The 21,189-nt window shown below is 42.5% G+C and overlaps 1 protein-coding gene across 1 annotated transcript in view; it reads left to right on the top strand.

Annotated features, from left to right (window-relative positions):
* The window catches only part of PGBD5 (piggyBac transposable element derived 5), a 63,113-nt gene that overhangs the window by 22,821 nt on the left and 19,103 nt on the right, over positions 1-21,189 (top strand). Inside the window, exons 2-3 of the mRNA XM_082757212.1 lie at positions 5,460-5,887; positions 13,358-13,492. Of these exons, the coding sequence (XP_082613338.1) occupies positions 5,460-5,887; positions 13,358-13,492 (563 nt within the window). The remainder of the gene's footprint in view (positions 1-5,459; positions 5,888-13,357; positions 13,493-21,189) is intronic.

The following is a 21,189-nucleotide window of genomic DNA, read 5'->3' as shown; positions in this document are numbered from 1 at the left end:
CTTCCAGGCCATTAAGAACAGAGCTGATATGAAAACTGATTTTTCTGGCAAGCCAGATAAGCTCCAGTGCTTCCAAAACTTATGTGAGAGAACTTAGCATGAAACAGAAATTCTGAAAAATTAAGTTGGGAAATAATAAAACATTATTTTTGATTTTTGTTGTTCTTTTACCACCACCACCCTCCCAGCTCTTTATATTGCTCTGTACTCTTTGAGAAAGCTGAAAATTTGTTTAAGCTGTCTGCCATATTTCATCAATTGACTCTTTCCGTGAACACATCATGATATTTTTTTATGAATGTTTGTTTTCTGACAGCAAATCTCCATCAGCATTTTTTGACTTTCTCTAAATAAGACCCCAGAATCACGTTTTGTACTTTGGGAGAAGTAACTTCACAGGAATATAAAACAGTCTCTTCTTGCTTGGACTTAGGATGAAGGAATTAATTTGCTTTTCAAGCCCTGCTCTTTGAAAGCTTTGCCATATGTCAGAGGAGAAAATACTTCCCAATTGCCAGAAAATAACAGATTCTGGTTAGACTTGTTCATTAGGTATGTGTCTGTTTATAATGCACCTAAATGTGCTATCTTTGTACTCAACTATAAATTGGTAGGTTTTTGCTCAAAAAGGACAATAATATGACTTCTAAATCACTAGTTTCATAAACTGATGCTTTCACTGCTAATGTGCATGATTCAGGAGTCCTGGGGTCTGCCCAGTTGCTAATGAAGTTAAATTAATGTGAAAGTCAAGCCTGGATTAGCTCTGTACAAGATTTGTTTCCAGACTGTACGATATGGATTGGCATACATATGGTAATACCTCAGCCTGTTAAGGTAACAGGATATTTTGTCATGAACCTCAGTGACACCTGGTATGAGAGCACTAAGTCTTTTGCACAGCAGAGCAAAAAGAGATTTTTTTTCCACAGCCTTTTTTTTTTCCCTCACACATCTGATTCACCCTGCCCCAAATGGCAATGCTTCTGACCTCTTTAAGATTTGTATGTTATGTTGTGAGCACTGATGGATTAAAGTAGGTTTTGAAACTTTCCATCTTTTATTCTGAGCCTATGAACTCTGAGCTACTAAATATCAGACCAGTAATGAGAACAGGAAAGATGGCAAGGGATAAATTAACCTATTAAAAATGTGCATTCAAATTACTTAGTCCTGCAAACCAGACAAGTAAAGAAATGATCAGTTCATTTGAAGTTCTTATTTTTTTCTAAAGTCCCAGTCAATGAGGAAGGCCAGAAACACTGCTGAGGCTGGAGCAGTGGGAAAAATACGGATGGCAGGGGCTCGTCCAAGAGAAACACCGGTGGTTCAGGGAGGATGGGGGGAGCTGCCTGAAGGAGGGTCACACAGATGCTTCATTTTATTTTATTTTTTCCTCCTTTTTTTTTTTTTTTTTTTTTTTTATTCTGTAACGTGTATGTTTGCTGAGAAGTTGGCTTCTAGCAAGACTGCTGCGCCTTGCCCTGAGCTGAGCTGAGCTGAGCCAAAACGCTCCCTGCAATGCACACAGTCTGAGGGCGAGGTGCCAGCCTCTTCTCCACAGTCACACCTCCGGGATGGAGGCTTAAATGGCTTTGCTTGCTCAGCATTTTCATTTATTTTGAGTCTCTCCTGATGATTTAAATAGCCACAGCCCTGCTGGTTGGCTTTGACACAGACATTACTTCTGAGTGCAAAACAGAAAGTGGAACCAATCTGGTCAAAATGGGATCTAGTAACAGTGGTGACTTGCAAAGTGGCTGCTGCTGATTGTACATGCAAGTTTTTACTGGTGGTCAAAGTGAGGAGGAAGAAAGAAAGCATGTGTGCACACATTGCATCGTCATGGAGGAAGATGTGCTTTCACGTGCTTTTATTTTTCATTACCCCTGATGTGGTCCAGCATTTGGTATTTATGATCTTTGAAGGTGCCTTTCAACGGAACTGTTCACTATTCTATTCTATTTTGTTGAATTTCCCTTTAGGAAAATAATAATAATAATTTATATATATATATACATGTATCTTGTGGAAAACAGAAAATAGAGGGTTCCATTTAGAGGTAGTTACTAGGCTTTTTACTCTACTGGTAGGGGGAGGGTTGGACTAGATGATGTTGGAGGCCTTTTCCAACCTTAATGATTCTGTGATTCTAAGATCATGTTATTTCCCATGCTCTGCCAAACATGATTTAAAGTAGTCCCCGAGTGCTAGTGCTGGCAGGAGTGCTGCCCAACCAGAGGTTACTCCGTAAAGCTCTGATCCCACCTGGGTATGCACAGACCACTCAGTCTTGCTGCATGCTTGGACATTCAAGAGCAGTTTTGTACTCTGACTCTATGACTGAGATTGGAAATTAAGATTGATTTTTAAAGCAAAAACCACGACACAAATAAATATATACTCCATATAGAAACTCTAAGGAAGGAAAGAGAGAAAACTCTAAATCTGATATACAGTCATAACTATATATTCATTCTGAATGTCTGAAAAATCCTGTAGATTTTTTTTCAGTTGATTGAGGTCCCATTCGTTAAAAGAAAATGGAAGACTTGTCAAAGCCACTATTTTATTTGACTGAATAAGGCTTTGAAAGGTAAACAGTGTATATATAGAACTGCGAGCTTATTTCATATCAATGTTTTCTGGTTAGTTGTCATGTAAGTCCATGTAGAAGTCCTTAAAAAGTGTGAATTCACTATTTAGGTTTTTTACGCAGTTTCTTCTCTATATGGGTTATATTTATGTACTTAGATGATCATATTTAAATAATTGATTTTAGACTAGTCATTAACTATGCAAAACCCAATTCATGTTGAAAATTCAGTTCTCTTCCTATAAAAACTCAATGTCACTCTTGTTTTTTATTGCATATCAGTAAATTATGAATCAAGTGTGCTCACTTGGCCAATAAAGGCTGTTTTTAAAGACAATAAGATTATACAGTGGTTTTCAGGATTATATTTAGTCAACAATTAGGTTGATGACTGAGTCAGAAAGTGATTCAGCTCGCTTCTAGAGCTGTGTGGGTTCTGCAAGGCAAATGGGATACCAATATTGCATATTTATTTCCAGAGGGAGAGCAGATAGGAGATGCTCTGTGCAGATTGGAGCAGATCTGCTGGGTAAGAAAGAAAGTGTCTTATCCAGCCTACCTGGCAGTTTTCCATAATCACTTTTCAAGGTAAACTTGTGCCACTGCTGAAAATTTCATAGTGTACTAAATTAGGTTTTTGTGCTTCTGACTGCTTTTGACTTCCTAAAGGTGAAATCCAGCGCAGACCTATTGTCTGCATGGACCTATCTCAAGACCAACATATTTCACTTCGTAAGACCTAATGCTTTATGAACACGTTTTGGTTGCAATAGGCCAGACTTGCAATGTTACCCCCGACTTCCAGCTTCTGCTTCTAAAGACAAGAATTTAAAAGCTACCTCTTTTTACTACTGGGAAGATTGCCTGGGCACTGGAGGTGAATTCAACAGCTACTCAAGGGCTTCATATATAACTAGGAATACATCCTGTGCAGTGTGCTGTTATCAGAAAGCTGTATCTGTTGTAGAATGTCAAAACTTGATTAAGTTGTGGGGAAGGAGGGAGTGATGTACTATAAGTCATTCATGCACAATCATTTGTAGAGCATTTTATGTCAGCTATAACAGTCTAGAGTGTGCTAGCAGAATATAAATCTCCTGATCAAAAGAAAAGAACTCTTTGTAACAGGCTTTATTATTGCAATAGCAGTTCAGGTTAAGTAAGTATATTTATTCTAGCCCCATAGTTTTCAGTTGATACTGAAAACCTTTTATCATTTAAGCTGAAATTTCTGCTCTGCCTTTACCAGACCATGATTTGTGTGGAATTCTTATTCTTGCGCTTTCAGCTGAACTGTCTCACTTCCAATTTCTCAGTCTCACATATTTAAAGTTACCTTTCCCATTTTAATTTATGTCTTTCCCCACTGTATTTGGAAAAAACATCTTTTTTTTTTTCTTTTTTTTTTCCATTCCCTGCAATCTGAAGGTTTATTTCTTTAATGTCTTGCTGTACTTCCAGTAGCTTGAGTTCACTAGACTGTAGCCAAGTAGAGCAATAGGCTTAGAGCAAGTCCAACCACAGAATTGGTGTAGTTCCTAAGCGTTACTGTTCTGTGCAATGTTTCTGCGAGATGTAGTTGTTGCTGTAACTTCGGATGTGAACTGAAATTGGGCGTACAGAAGAACATGACCTAACCAACACATTAGAGGGTCTTTGCAGCTCCAGATCACAGAATGGGAAACTTCTTGCTCTGATTCAGCTGGGAGAGCAGATGCTGAGACCCAATCAGCCACCTGGTGCTAGGAAGACTCCTTCCTGTTCGGCAGAACTTCAAACAATAAATTGTGCTTTCTGCTTTTCATCAGGAAGAACACTGTTCAGAAAGTCCTAAGACTGAAGGGAATCTGTTAAACTAAGGCACAATATTTATGGTATCCAACTCTTAGCGTCATGAGCATTACCCCCAGCTGCCTTCTGCAGAGGGACATAAGGCTGCTTGCTCTTAGCACTGCCCTGTCCATTATGCCTGCCCGTGCTGCCCCTCTCAGGTGCATCAATTTTGTGTGTTTGGCAGTGGCACAGCTTCTACAGGAGAAGAGGGAATGTCCCTGTCCCTGCAGCCCTTACCTTGTGACTCAAGCACTGCCATGGGGAGCATGAAAAACATTACTTTTAAAATGGAGCTTAATAAGCTCATGGAAGGGAGTAGAGGAGAGAAGGTTGTGATGACTGGTGTCTGCGTCCCTGCTATTGCAGGCGTGATGTTCTTAATTCGACTTAATGTAATCTAGTGTCTGTCTGGACAACCTTGTTACGCTGATACAGGGCTGCCAACCCTTAGTGCGTCCTTCCCACCCACGCTGTCTTAAGGACTAAAATAAATACTTGAAACCTGCCACAAGGTGCAAGATCTCTTAAAAGCCAGGGTAATGACAGCATGGGACTGCAAGGCTTATTACATTCTGTGAGGAAGAAAACCAGGCTGTGCACTGTAATGCTTAAAAATATTCCACGTGATATGGGGTAGTGAAACTAGCCATGTAGAGGAAGACAGAGACTATAGAGGGGAAGTTTCCTGATGAGATCTGTCAGACAATGGATACATTTCCAAGCAATTAGCTGCCATGCCATCACTTTGGCCTGGTTTTCAAAATGTCCCAACTGAGTAGTCATTGCTTTCTGTTGTGTCTACACAGATTAATTTTCTAATGGTATCCAAAGTAGTATATTGACCTGAAGTAGTCACGTCTGAGCTCCGTGTGTTTCCACTGCAACTGTGGCAAGGGAATTAATTCAGATCTGCATGTGCTAACTCATGTCAGATACTCACATTAGCCCTGCTTTAAATTGCTGGTGCAGTTTGAACATGCCTTGTGATGATCAGAAGTGAGCTTATCTTCCTTTCCTACTTTTGTCCTAGGTCCAACACGGAAAATGCCCTTGACTGCCAGTGCCATGGACTTTTTTCAACTCTTTGTCCCTGACAACGTGCTAAAGAACATGGTGGTCCAAACCAACATGTATGCCAAGAAGTACCAGGAGAGGTTCGGTAGTGACGATACCTGGATTGATGTCACCTTGACAGAAATGAAGGCCTTCCTAGGCTATATGATATCGACCAGCATCCACCACTGTGAGTCCGTTCTCAGCATCTGGAGCAGCGGCTTCTACAGCAACAAGAGCATTGCACTTATCATGACACAATCACGATTTGAAAAGATCCTGAAGTACTTCCACATTGTGGCCTTCCGCTCGAGCCAGACAACGCATGGCCTCTACAAAATCCAGCCTTTCCTGGACTCTCTGCAGAATGGCTTTGACTCTGCTTTTAGACCTTCACAAGCCCAGGTAAGAGTTAACCTGTTGGAAGGGAAGATGTAACTACAGCCTACATGCTCTAGGTTGTCTTGCTATGACTGAAAATGCAGAGCATAACTGCCTGTGGAAAGAGCCAGGGACTCACTGGGGGTTGTTAGGGGTGACCAGCCTAGACCTTAGTGGAAGGTGCTTGCCATTATGGTCCAGGCCTTCCTGGGAAGCAGCAGCACAGCTACCCACTCTCCCCACTAATGGGAAAAGGCAAAATAAGCAGAGGGCAGGTGCCTTTGCTTGCTGCAGTTGTCAGCCTGTGCCTTGTGCCAGTCTTTTCTTTGATGATGGGTGATGCTCCCATGGAAGAACTTACTGCTGTATGTGTATACAACCAAAGTGTCAGTGAACTGGAAATATTTCTAAACTATTATTTCTAAACTATAAAGTAAATGACTTCAGTGAATTTTTATTTCCAGGTACTACTAGGGGCATAACAGAAAGACATTCTGTAGGGAGACTGCTCTGGAGACTGGGCAAACAATGTAAGAAACTAAATATAGAAACTTAGGAAGCTAGAGGTCGTCTGACTACAGCTGTACAGCTGAAAAGAACTTTGTTCCAGTACAAATGAAATCCTTTTGGAATTGCTGGTCATGTTTGAAAGTCTGGAAAGAAAAAGGAATAAATGTGAAATATGTTGCTGCTTGAAATAACTTTTCAGTCAACTCTCTGTTTTCAGGATATAAACTGATCTCACACAGGCATTGGGAAAAGGTGTAATATGCACCTTCCTCTTTCCCCTCCTGTTTTCCCATTGAAGCATAACCTTTTCTCACTGCACAAAATAAATGGAGACAGAGATACGTCATATCCATGGAGGTATGCCTAAAAATACGATTGGGAGTGACCAGGGAGTAATATGAGTTTTTCTGTCTATTTTACAGACGATAAAAAAGCATACCTGTATAATCCAGGACAACTCATCTGTCTAAAAAGCAATTAAGGTAGACATGGGAGAAGGGAAGCAGGAGTGTTCTCACTAAACTGTGCTACCTAGATGCCTTTCCATCAAGACAGAACAGGCTGTTAGGAGCATGGTATTATTGGGACCAAGCTCCCATTAAGATATGAAATCTAATCCTTATCCCCTGACTTCAATGGGCACAAGATAAAGGGTTCAGAAATGTGATCACTGTGTCTAATGTAGATGCTTATAATGGTGTGCTGTGGGACATACTGAGAGTGCAAATCCATTAGAGGAAAAAATTTGATTTGCATGTATATCCCTTCTCCCTTTCCCAAACGAGGTCTGAAAACTGAATTGATGAAATCCACAGTGTCCTGTTTGCAGTGATAAAACCTCTAAATTTCCACAAGCGAAGCATATGCTTGTGCTAAGCTTGGTAAGGAGATTCTACTTTAAGAAAAAAAAAGGAGGAAAAAGTGACAGCCCAATTCTCTTCCTCCCCCCTTCACTTCTGTGCCCCCTTTTCAGTGTTTACGTCAGTGATTTCTATACAGCATGTGTCAGTGGTATTGAGCGGAACAAAAAGCACTAAAATACCGCTTCAAAAATAACCGAGAGAAAGAAAAAGGTTTTGAATCTGTTGTTAAAAATAGTCTGGTGTAGCTTCAGTATCCTACTGAGGGACATTCCAGTCCTCCTCCCAGAAGGAGCCTTGTGCCTAACGCCCTTCTGGGTGCCATCAGGCAGAGCTGCACACTACTAGTGTCAAGGGACACGGACCCCATCTGCTCAAAACAGCAGGAGAGACCTCTCCCTGGAAATTGTCTTGAGTACAGATTAGCAGACTGCGGTAAACATCAATCCCAGGTTGTCAGAGTCAGTGAGGCTAGAAATAACAACCCAGTTGCATGGAAACAAAGGGAAGAAGCAAGAGGAAAGAACAATTCAGATGGGCTTTTGAGTGTGCTTGCAGTTTAGCAAGAGGGGCCCAGGTTTCTGTAGTCAGCAATACCTGCAATCCCAAGTTCAAAATGCATTTGTTGCTTGATTTACACCTGTATTTTAAACATAAGACTTTTGGCATCCAGATGGTTTGTGCCTGAGCCACAATCTATACTCAAACTTCAGGCCAATGTCCTGTAAATGGCATCAAGCAGAGGAATGATGTGGGCTGTTCAGTGCTGACAGGCTGTTTGGGCTCGTAGATGGTCTTGGTACTGCCTTTCTTCCATTGGCAATGTGCACTTGCAGAACATGGGTTAGGAGGCTGCCACATTAACTCATTCCTATGGACAGAACCAACAGTCCTGGAATCACGCAGGCTGTGCATCACCTGCCTTCTTAGTTATTTCTTCTGTAGCTTTGCTCTTTTCCTTTTGGAGACCTAGAAAAGACTCTTTAAATTGAGCTTCAGTCTCAGAATTTTTTTTCCCCTCACGTGCAATCCCCCAAAAGTGCGCATGCAAAAATGACACTGCGCTTTTTATGAAAGCAGATTGAGGGGAGGGAGAGAACGAAGCCAATATACCAAAACAAAGAGAAGATCTAGTGAGTTATAATTATTTTGCTAAATATACTGAGCAAACAGAAGGAAATAATTACTTTCTAGTCTTTGAAGGCACTGAAAGTCCAGAACATGTAATTGTGTATCATCAGTGCAAGCTTCAATTTCAGAAATAACAGAAGTGGTATTCTGACCTAGATTGTATAAGAATGACAGGAATATTCTTCGTGTCCTGTTCCTCCCCAACAACTCAAGTATAAATCGCTGCTGCCTGTACCTGAACAAGAAAAGTTGGAGTTAGGGATTCAGTTCCTAGAATCATCTCCTTGTTGCTTGGCTCCACATAGCTTTGTAGCTATGCTACTATCTGCAAGTGGAAACCTGAAGACAGGGAAGGCACCCTGAGTGAGCTCAGAAGGTACCCTGCAACAAATTCAAGGGTACTCACCTGCCAAGGACATAAACCAAATTCCAGAAAGAAGCAGAGATGTGGAAAATAACATCACTGCTCAAATACCCTTCTGTGCCTGCTGAGTATTTATGTGCTTGTCAGCAGGATGTGACTACATGAGATTGTTGTCAGTATGGGGGAGGTTGGGTATACAACTCTGCGCACTCTGCTCTTCCTTCTCCTGCCAAAGCACCTTCTCTTCAGCATCTTGGAACCAGACGTAGCTGGATCTGCCCAGAGAAATGTCGGCTGGGAGCAGTTAAGCACGTTTGTGCAGCTGACTTAAGTCCTTCAGGCAATGAGCTCCCTAGCAGAAACAGAGCCATAACTCTAACCTCGTCCTCTGAAGGCAGCATTTGCTCTAAGTGGGCTAGTTACTAAGGGGCTTGTTTGATTTTTGCTCTTGGTGGTATCATAGTTCTTCCAAACCAGTCGACAGCATTAGGCAACAGCTTCTCTTAAAAAAAATAAAGGTGTTTAAACAGGCCAATTAAATTGTAGCTATTCTGTGTTCTCAAGATTAAATGTTGATTCGGCATTGGGAATTTCCAAATTACAAGCCATATGCCTGTGTCTCAGTTTCCCTTTTTTCAAAAAGATCCTTTGTGAGTAAGGATCCTGGTCGCAGCCCAGAACTGCTCTGTTTTGAGGTTCTGTGAGCATAACACAAAGATGATAAGTATTCAGAGGATGGCAGCCATGTACAAGACATGGATCAAGATGGACAGGCAAAGGAACGGTAAGGATATTGAATAGCAAGGTAAATTTCTGATGTCCCATAGTTCTTGGCCAGTTGTTCCTCTGGCAAAGCCAGGCTTTAGGGAGAGTTTGACAGCAGAAAGTGATGAAGCTTTGTGGCTGTTTTTAAATGACCTCATGGTAATGGAGTGCTGTAAGGACTGATTTTCTTCTGAAGAAAGTCAATTGAAGGCTGAACAAATGGGCAGAGGATCTTGAGAGGAGCTTTAAATCATGGCTCCATTGGAGGTGGCAGTTAACCTTTGAGTATGGCAAAGAGGATTAGTAAAATATGGATAGGTTGAACAGGTCTTTGAAAGTGAAGGGAGGGAGCCTGTCTGATATGTTGGAGAAGGAGAGCTATCAGAGAGAAATAGAGAGAAGTGCTATGGCCTGCTGTGATGGCCTAGGAGAAGGGCTTACCAGCAAGCATCATTAGGGCAGGGCTGCCTCATACTGAGGCCAAAAGGAGAAGTGTTGCCAGGCGTCTGTGACCTTGGATGAAAACTTTACGGAGTGGGTGGGTTGGAAAAGCTGTGTATTTTAGAGCTGTTATTCGGAAAGCATGGAAAATGCAGGCGCTGCCTGGCTCAGAGCACCTTGCAGGGACTTGGGTGTAAGGTCTGACACTGAGATTCACAGATCTGCAGCAGGAGGAGAGGGATGGCTGCAAGGACCAGGAGAGGAGATAGCAAGGGGTTATCTTAGGGGAAAGGAGATGCTCTCAAATGTAGCGTAACAAAACCAGAACTGACAGTTGGACAGTCAAGCAGCAGAGATGTCAGATGCTTGCAGAGAATTCAGCTTAGGTGGGAGGAGCTCTGAGGCAAAGAAGCAGAAATTCAAGCTACTGTTGCAGAAGCATTAGGTGAATCTGCATGTACAAGTGCAGTTCCCTGGGGGACCCTGCTCACAGCTGGATGGTACCCACCAAAAGCCAGAGACAAGGTGGGCTGGGGCAGTTTCTACAGGGTTACAGACTGAAGAGACAGCAAGAAGACCTATCACGGTTGAAGATGGCTGTGAAGAACAGGAAGGAAAAAAAAAAAAGCAAAACCCACCAACAATGAAATAGCTGGGAGGGAGTGAAGCAGCTAGATGAGGAGTTCCAAAGACCTCAACTAAACTGGGGATTTAGGAGAAGAAAATGGGGGAGATTTCTGTGAAGAAACCCACAGATATCTTGCATCAAAAGAAGTCAGAATAGGAAGAAAGAAGAGCTTGCAGAGTGAGTCAAAGATGCTGAAGAGGCTGCCAAGAATACGTGTGGGAGTCAATTAAGCTTGAAAGTAGATTTTTATCTAGGAAGAAGAAAAGCAGGAAAGAATGTGGCGTGGGGGCAGTAAGCCTGCTCCTGGAAAAGTGGGCATTGCAGACACAGCAGGAGTGGGGAAAGGGAAGGGAGCAAGTGTCACTGCATGGGGATTTGCAGAGAGATGAGTTTGAGATGATGGAGGGAGTATAAACTAATGGATCTGGCAAGGAGCAACACAGATAACTTTTGTCATAAGACAACCATGTCAGTGCCAGAAGCAACAGATTGCCTCCTTTGAAAAAGAGATGGGGATCGGCTGTCCCAGCAGCAGGCACAGCCCATACAGCATCCTGCTTGCAAAGTCCTTTACAGCTGTTGCACATGGTGGTTGGGGAGTGAACACAACACTCGTCTCCCCACCCTTTCTGTAGGAAGCAAGAAGTGCAAGCTCCAAGGTTTGCCATTTCCATTTCTCTGCCTGTCCACACTCCCTCACTTCAGCAAGAGCAAAGAGCAGTTCTGTAGGAGCTTCTGGGAAGCTTTGGTCTTTTGGAGAAATGCAAATGACATAAAATTTTGGGTAGGAGAAAGAAGAGGAGTCTCTGGGACCCAGGGGAAGGCTGGGCTGAGCATGGGCATGAATAAGGGAAGGATGAGGAGATGTTTTCAAAATTCAGATTTGCTTCCTAAATTTTAGACTGACAGGCCTTACTTTGACTTAGAAGGCAGAGGGAGTGCAAAAGGTATAAGCAGGATGCAGTAGAGCTGCTGTGAGGAGAGCTGATGCTGTGCTGCAGAAGAGGGAGCCAAGCTAAGGGCGGAGGGTAAAAAATGTCTTCAAATGATGCTTAGACAGCCTTTGCTTTCTGCTGCTCCTCATCCTACAGGGGGGAGATTACTGCAGCTCAACCACACCATCTGGCAAGTAAGAGGGGCTTTCCAAAGCTGCCGAATTCTTACCAGTGTATCCAACCCCATCCCAAGGGGAACGTTTGGGAAAGAAGAGCAGTGTTTCGAGGAGACCTGGAATGAGAGAGGAATGGGATTTGGCTCCAGTGGGGTAGTGGGGCAGCTGCAGCTTTAAGAACAAATAGCTTTGTATGCAACACTCCTTGCTTGCATCTGCATTTTGGTGTGTATAATTTGAGCATTTCACAAGAGTGCTTTCAGATGGTCCTGTGAATGTTTTATGAGCCGTTAAGAAGTGGAGTGCGTATAAATGAAAGTGTGCAGCCGCCGCTGCACAGAGAGGGCACAGATGCCTATTTTGGGCTGACAGAGTGATGTTCAGCAAACATCTTGTGTTCAGGAGGCCAGCAGCTGCTCATCAGTGGTGCTTAACTGCTTACCCACCACATCTCTCCTACAGACAGTGCTCTCTGCTTTAATACAGCGTGGTTCTCATCTTGGCCACTGGATCCATGCAGATGTGCACAAAAGTAACACATGTGCATGCGTGGAAAAGGTCCTTCTGAGGGTATGACAGCCTCTGCCTTGTGGATGCCTCTATCTGAGCCCCGTCTGTGGGGTGATAGTCACTGGAAAACAGTGGGCTCCTTTGGAGATAACCCATCTGACTATTTCAAATGTCTTTAAGAAGGTTTGAGCTATGTCCTACAGGAATGCATCCCCCTTGTGTATTAGGAGGGCAGCCTCCTGGGGCTTGCTGTGATTTGGATGCAGATGTCCAGGTTTGGTCAGCTGAAACCTGCTTTCATCAGCTGAGACCTTTCAACAGCTTCAGAGCATTTGTGCTCTCAGAAGTGACTTGCTAGACAATTCACCCACCGTGCAATCAAGGATGTGGACGTAATGCCCAGCTACCTGTGAGCTGGAGGGAAGTAACCGTGCTTTTCTGTAGGTGGTTTTTGTGGTGTAATATCTAATAACTCTGGTGCAGAATTAATGGAGAGAAATGTAGCAAAACAGCTATAAGCAATCGGGAATCACATCTGGATGCAGAATGCAAAAATTGCTTCATTTCCACAGATTTTCATTGCGTTCTCCAGTCTACCTTGTCTTTTTCTATTCCCCTCTCTGGTCTTCTATCTTTCTATCTCCTTGTGTCAAATTTTTCAGCTCCTGAGGCAAGAGAGCCTTCCCTGAAGCTGCTGCCACCAGGAAAAAATGTTTTCTATCTTTTCACCACCTTCTTAAGTGGCAGCAGAAAATACATTTTTTTCCTTCACTTCTCTCCTTTTCTGTGTGTTTTCCTTTGCTGTAACCAAGTATCTTGCAACATATTGTAGGGGATGCTTGGGTGGAAGACATTCAGCCAAACAAGATTAAGCTGATGATGAAGTTTGGAGCGGCATGCCACTAACAATCTCCCCAACTTAACAGAGCCTCAATTCAGAGAGCTATTGAACTGTAGCTGATGGTGAGAGGTAGAAGGCACTTGTAGAGCAGCCATCCATAACAGAATGTGCTTGGCCAGGCTTTGTTTTTTTGTTGGGTGGCAGCACTGAACAAAAGAAATTTTGCATCTTTGTATGGAAGTGATGTGCACAAGGATTGTATTTGCTTGGAGGATTTCAGCAATCATGAACTCTTTGGTTTCTTTTTTTCTCCTCTTTTCTATCCAATTGCAGGTACTACACGAGCCCCTGATTGATGAGGATCCTGTTTTCATTGCCACATGCACAGAGAGGGAGCTGCGCAAGAGGAAAAAGAGGAAATTTAGCCTTTGGGTTCGGCAGTGCTCATCCACTGGTTTTATCTGCCAGGTGGGTTTTACCTCTTCAGGTGTCTTGATTTAGTTCCTAGCAGGCCCCTGAATGTGTTGCAGGAACAATGATAACAGTTGCTTTTGTCCATAGCCTTGCCAGGGGCTACAGTCAGAGTTCAGCAAGTCTTCTTGTGCCTGCAGATACTTGATCCCAAGGAGGGTGACGACAAGTTCCCAGTGCTCTGTTTGCTTGATGATTTAACTGAGGGTGCCTGTGTGTAACACAATCCATCTGGCTGACAGTCCTAAGCTAATTAAATTGAAACGGAGTTAAAGAGTCCGTCTGTTTGTACATCCTAAGTTTATCTAAAGGTCTAGGTACTGTGACTCCTGTCCTTTCTAATGGGCCAGCTTCTTCCTCCAAGTGTAATGTTGCAACTGTGATAGCCAGCCGTGTCCAGTAGGATAGGTTAATATGGTATCAAGATGTCCATTTTTCTGGGAGAAACTTAGTAACAGGGTTTCCTTTTACATCTCTTCACACCTATCTACTTCTCTACCAAAGAAATAAAATCCGATGTGACTTCAAGATGAGATACAAACTTGAGTGGGAGGTGTGTTAAGAGATTTGTATTTAGTGTCGTAAAGCACTAGGGACAACTTTTGAAATTCTCAGATTCCCCAGTTGCTGGTGTATTTTTGAGCACTCTTGAAAATCTGGCCATTTATTTTGGTACCTAAGGGTGAGGGGGCAGATAATTTCTGATCCTTCTTTTTCCCAAGAGCTGCTGTGAAAATATGGTGTCATGAATGCCCCAGAGCAGCAATGCTGAGGTGCTGGTAGCACTGACCACCCAGGCTGAATGCATGTCAGACCTATGGGGCCTGCAGATTTGCTGTGGTTGAATTCACAGTACAAGTTGACCTGTGAATCGCTACAACTGTTTGAGTAGCTACGTAAGAAAAGAGCCTGTCTAGGAAAAAAAGGTTTGTATTTTCAGCAGTATTATTCACTGTAAGAAGGACATGAGAATCATACATTTTCTGTCCAGATTTTAACAGTTTTGTCCAAAACAAAATAGATTTACCTCATCAAGTGTCTTTGGAAGTTTCCACTCTCCAGGCTTTTGGAAAGTCATTTACTACACAGACACAGTGTCCCTAATCACCAAGGTGAACTCCACCTGTCCCAGACACAGTTTATTGAAGGTGTACAGAGAGCACAAAGTTTGCTGATCTCTACTGCCATGCTCCCCCCAGCCAACCACCACCAGACTAATAAGTCGTCAGAAATGCCAAAGGTTTCAGATGCTGAGCTGTAATTACGTTGCATCTCCCTTCCTGCCCATTGAGACAGTAAATTAATGGAATGTCAGTTGAAGCAGAGTAGATGCCCAGCACCACCCTAATCCTCTTTCTCCCTTAATGAAACAGATACTCACGCTTCACTTGCATCCGGATGACGTCCAGGATCTTCTTAACAGCCTTCTATTTTCATTCTGTGACTTGGCTCTGATTATCTCCATGCTAAAATGATTGTGTGGGAGGGACCTTAGAGAACCATGAAAAAGAATATACAGGAACATGAATATTCATACTAAAATGGAAATACCTAGTCTGGGGATGAGGTGATCTTCAATTAACATATGTTTGAAGAGCTATGTTCAGTTATATGTCACACCTCTGAAGGATTGTGATGAATCCATAGCACTCATTTGATGGTTGTTTGGTTTATTCGCTGGATTAAAAAGAGCTTATTTCTATGTTTAACATATGAAGAGAATTGACCTAAACAAGAAGATAGTCCAATATTTGAGCTCTGACTAGTCTGTCACTTATCTGATGTTAAAAAACTTAGGCACCTACTTGGAAATACATAGAAATTCTGTAATGATGTCTGGATGAATTCTGTCCCTTGTTGTTTTTGCATGATGACATCAGAGACTATTTTATTTGGGATAAAAGATGACACCAAACACTTCATAAATCAAGCAGTTTCAAAAGTCTGAAAAATATATAGCTATAAAAAGGTGAGGCAGCCCCAGCAGAAGAAGGAACTGAACAATGTGTGACTGGTTCTTGAGGATGGAAGCATCCTCAGGAGTTTCATGATACTCTTGGCCTAAAGCAAGGTCCTCTTAACCTAAATAATTAGCCTAATGTTAAAAATCTCCATTTAGGGGCATCAATTTTTCCCAGTGATCTGCTTTTCTTACTGCGAAAAGGGTTGGCTTGTTTTCCTAATGTAAAGTTGGTATCAGTGATTTGAAGCCACATACTAAGCCACTCTGTGAACAGCTATTGGTACACAGCTCACTAGATAGTTGCAAATTTTAGGAGTTACACCTCTTTGACTCCCTAAATTCTTCTGTTTGCTTGTTCTTGTGAATGAAAGTCTCAATTATGTTTTTGTTGTAATGAAACATTTCTCCTTGATAGCCTTTTTTTTTAAGGCAAATAATGTTTGCTTAAACATCCAGCTCAGTAAGTCAATCATGGAAAAGAAGCAGCATTAAAAAATACTGCTTGTGGATATAAGAAGGTGCAGAGGTATATATGTGCATAAAATAAATAGTGTACATACTTTAAACTACTTTTCCAACTGTGTTCTGTCATACGAATAACTTGACTCCACCCTGACAATTAAGTCTTTGTTTTAAGACAGGTGCTCAATTTCAGATTGTATCTCTGCTTCAGAATTTCCAAAGCAAAGCATCATTTTTCAGTGAATAACCTTGTTGTTGAGTATCTTTTTTTCACAGTCAACTGGCCAAGTGGGAACATGCAGGAAGGACAGATCATTCAAACATAGCAAATGCATGTCTATAGCAGCTTGAAACATGAGCAAAACCTTCCAGGGGTTTAGAATGAAAATAAATGTCTTGCTGCAGGAAGGACGACTATGGCAAAGTAGGCAGCAAAACTGCCCTGATCCTGTTGCCTGTTTTACGTGTCCTTGATGCTGGAGATCAAGGTGGCAGCGGCCAGTGTTACAGGACAGGACTTGAGGCCTTCTTATTTCTTTCTCTCAAATTCAGTAAGAACAGCAATCTCAATTTCCAGTACCTCAGGCATCCCGTTCTTCTCCATCTTCTTTGCTTTGCTCCTTTCCATGACAGAAGCCCACCTTCTGCTAGGCTATGAGACTTCATTTGTAAAGCAGAAAAAGCTGATCCGGCTGACACTGTTGAGAAGCCTTAAACCAGCTCTGGGAATGCTCAGTGCTGGGGAGATTGCAGTCACTCCCATTAAAATAAATGACATTAAAATGAAATCAATGGTCAGGCAGTAACTGAAGGCACCCACTTTCTTCAAAGCATGTGGATTGGAAGTGGGAGGACTAGTGAGCTCCTGCCTCTGCCGCACATCTGGTCGGTGGCTGTGGGCATCCCACTCGAGGAATTTTGTCTCTGCATTTGTAGTATGAAGGTGGTAGTGTGTTCCCATCTGTGGCCACACAAAAGGCCAGGCTACATCAATGCTAAATATAGCAGAAGAATTACCTCTTTTGGATGGCTGGCTATGCTGTGTTTAAATACAGGATTATTTAGGGTTTATAAGGTGCTGGGGGAACCTAGTCTGGAAGGCACTGAATAGTCACAGTCCTGTTAAAGGCAGGATGATTATATTTGTTTCCTTTGAGAATGCTACACTAGGTAGCAATAGCACTTCAGGCTACCTTTTTCAGGATAACTCAGATCCAAGTACAAGCTCAGACAATGAGCTGACCATGCAATACATTTCCCTGTGTACCACTGAGACACTTTTCAAACTAGTATTTTAATACCTTGATTCCAGTTTAAATGGCTGCAGTAGCTTAGAAGTGTTTCCTTTTAAAGTATTTGCTGAGTAAGTATTTAAACCAAAACTGTAGATGTGTCAGGTTGTAATTTTTTTTTCACAGATCGTCTTGAACTCTTGCTTGCAAAAGATGCACCTGTATATGATTGGTAGGTCTCTCTTTCATTTTTGGTACAGCAATAGGGCTCATAAAAAACTGATGAGAGCTCCCAAATATTCAGGTTTAGTTATTTTGTACTGGTAGGACACATCATGTTTTCTCTTTCCTTCTCTTGTGTTCTTCATAAGGAACAAATAAGAGTGTTTCCTTGTCATTTTTTTCAGAAGGAGAAGGAAGCATAAACAGCTGCTGCTTTGCACAGAACGCCATAGAGCCGGGCAGGAGGAGGTGTTCCCATAGAGCCTAGGGCCATAGGACCATGGCACACGGACAACCCAAAAGGCAGTCCCTGGCCCAGCACCATTAATCAACAAAATGGAAGGCAATGTAGATGGTAGAGAGCACTGCAAAGGGATGGTCGGGCAATATTAATCACTATGATAGGCAGTAATGGAATTAGTTCATCAGCCTAATTATTTGCTTAGAAAACTGTGACGTCATGACAGAGGATGAGAAGAGATGACTTTGTGGATGCCTGTATCTTTTCTTGTTCTTTGGGATTAAATTTGTTCTCTGAGGCTATTCTGGGCGATATTTCCCTTCCCCCCCAATTTATGGGTTCTGCACTTGGTTTTATTCACTGGCAGAAAGTTCCAGCAGTAATGCATTTCATTTTCACTAATATCCTTCTGAAGCGTGTGTCTCAGATTTATGAAGTCCTTTAGGTCCTTGTGCAGGGACTGAACTTGAGTTTCCATCTTCCACTGTTCATCCTGAAGAAGGGATGAGTCAGAACAGTTTCAGAAGAAAGAATTGTATTGCTGCAGCTTGAGACTTGCCACATTACTGAATTATTATCAGTTTGTACCATGGTGGTATTTAATGAGTTCAACCCGGATCAGGGTGGCCTGTGCTTGAGAGGGTAAGCAATTCAGGGACTTTTTTTCAAGTCCCTGAAGAGCTGCAGTGAGCTGCCTGAGGTCACTCCACAGACCAGTGGCAGGGTTGGGAATAAACCTCAGCTCTCCTGACTCAAACTGCCGTGCCTCATCTGCTACCTTTTGCTGCTTGTTTCTGCTGCAGCATGTCTTCATTTCTTATTGCATCATTCAACTGCAGCAAAAATAAAAGGAAACAATGCATATATAATACTTTTATAGTAAATGCTGTAGTTCTTTCTTGATGCCAAATAGGGTAAGTAGAGTTAGCTTGAATACTTCATAGCCCTGCTGATTTCACAGAGTAAGAACTTAGGGAAGCCGAGAAGGTGCCCCAAAGAGTTTATAATTTCACAACACATCACAGAGGTGCATTCAGTCACTGGTAAGCTGTAATTGTTCTTACCCATTCCCTTTTGTGGTGGATAAACAAGGGTAAATAAGCCTGGAATTAACTCAGTTCCCAAGGCTGGAGTTGTGGGAGAATGGCATTTTTTAATAAAGCTGCTTAGAAATGTTGGTGTTACTGGCTGCTTAACTTCTGTTTAGAGATCGGTGTGAGCTGAAGGGTTTCTTTAAACAGTGCCCTGATAATTTCTCTTGTTGCCGAAAAAGTTTCATTTGGAGTGCACAGATATAGCAGCTGCTTTGAACAGGTTCTCAAGGTCAGGCTTTGGCTGGGAGGGGATCCCAGGAAATCTGATCGCCTTCATTTGCCAGTCACTGTTGGCTGGAAAATCCTATTTGCTTTCTTCCTCTGGCTCCCACCAGGCTCTGGCTTTTTAAAGCATGTGGTTCTCTGTTGTCAGCGTCTGAGAATCTTAGGTATCAATTAAAAGTCTGTAATCCTCTTGCTCACCAGTATTATGCAGGAAGGTAGTTTTGTAGGTGTGTGGTGGGCCAGCCCTATTCATTTCTGTGGAGTTTAAAAGCTTGCTGTCTTTCTAGATGAATGGGAAAAACAAACATCCAGGTGTGACCAAATGCAAAGGTCCCTCCCAAAGCTGACATGCATTTGCCGTCTGTTTTTGGGTGAGAGGGAAGGTTATTGCTCAGTTCCAGCCTGTGCTGCTTGGGGATTTACTGACTACCGGGTCAGTAATGCAAAGAAGCAAAAATGGCCTTGTTTGGCAACAATAGTTGGGTGTCTGGCTCCTCAGGGAAGCGTAGGTGGGAATCAGGATACTGAAAAGGTGTAGGAAGACCTCAGTAGAGAGTGCCAAACTGCAAGGGCTTGTCTCCACCTTCCAGGCCACTTCTTTTTGATGCTGTAAAGAAGAGGGAGCTGTCAGAAGGCTGACACGGTCAAAACAAAGGGTTATTTGCCTGACATACTGCCTCGGTGTCAAGATATATGTACGCAAGACCAGGCAAAAGGGCGATTGAGGTAGCTGAGATGAGAGCCAGCCAGTTCTTAAGTATTTGAAAGAACAGGAAAGGCTTTATCATAGAGGTGTTACAGGTGATGAATCTGCTTTAAATGTGGCTGGCCTGGGCAAAGATACAGAGAGGTCTGCATTTGGTGATCCACAGACTGTAGATTGACCATACAGGTAAGATGTTGTGGTGTCCTCAGTGATGAACAAATCACATGGAGGAAGGATGTTGGGGGAAGGAAAACAAAGCTTTAGTTTTAGCCATACTAGGCCTTCGGTGTCAACTCTACCAGCTACTACTTTTTGGTAGATATTTTGCACAATGTAGCCTTCAAAATCTACTCCTGCTTGTTACCACCCCTGCCATTTTTATCTTCTGAATGTCAGCTATTTTATTTGAGAATTGTACCCTCGGGTGCTTTGATTATACATGAATGCGAAATATTTGGGATGTGCTATTCACAAGTGCTTTCAATTTGCTATCTGAGCTATGATTATCAACAGAACAGTCAATGTTTTAGTTTTTAGTGTGTGGTCAAGATGCAAGTATTGTTCCTAAGTGCTCATCTTTTACCCCATTTCTAGCAAGATCTTACAAACCTGCTACATGAATTTTCCACACAGTAAATCACCAGCACAGAGCAAGGAAAGCTCTGTTGGCTTGTGGCATGGAAGTCTACTCTGAGATCTTACTTTCTCTGTTAGTGCTCCTTCTAACAGCCTGCTTCTGTAGCCAAATATTTGTTTTGAGTTTCTGAATGACAGGTGATTGATTTGCCTCTCATCTGTCAGCATGTGGAATCTCCTGCTCAGAAATGTGATGTCTTTTCTGTTTGCCTCTGTGTAGGTAAGTGGTCTTTACCAATACCATGTTGCTCTGGCATTGAGTTATATTGATTGATACCTACTTTTTTATTTGTGATGGGAGAAGGCAGAAGCAGTTGTAGCGGACGTGAAGAGAGCCAGTGACTGTGAAGGTCTTTTATTGTCAGGCTTTAGGGACCAAGAGACTGTTAGGATTCTGCCTGGAAGATGAAGGCAGAAGAGAGGAGAGTTTGAGGGATGAGTTAAGGGTGTGAGAAGAGAGAGCTGTTATTGTGCATGTGGTATTAAGAAATGTTGGATTAGAAGTATCTGGTGCAGTAGGGCTGCCCTAGATAGAAAGATGGCAGAATTTAAAGTGTAGCTCTTCCGATAAGAGCTGAAGGATGACTGGAGAAAGCTCCTTTTCTGTTCCAGCACTGCAAGACAAAGAGCTTCAGCTTGTACTTGTCTCTTAAGAGAAATGATGCTTCATCTATATAAATTATCCCATTTGGTGTTGTAGATCGAAAGTATCAGTAGCCACTAGAAAAAGCTGCACAGTAAATGTGATCTCTGCAGATATTTGAGAAACATTGCTTTGACTGTCACCCGCAGAAGCAGAGGATGTTGCTGCCAACATCTCCATCTGTTGTCCAGCAGCAGTTGTCCAGCCTGTACTGCTGCTGATGTTTTCCTCTTGGAGCACATGGACGAGGCACAAAGCTCTAACACTGTC

Source organism: Aythya marila, assembly GCF_965140915.1.
Source record: "Aythya marila genome assembly, chromosome: 3".
Classification (NCBI taxonomy): Eukaryota; Metazoa; Chordata; class Aves; order Anseriformes; family Anatidae; genus Aythya; species Aythya marila.
This window is presented reverse-complemented; position numbering and strand designations above follow the sequence as displayed.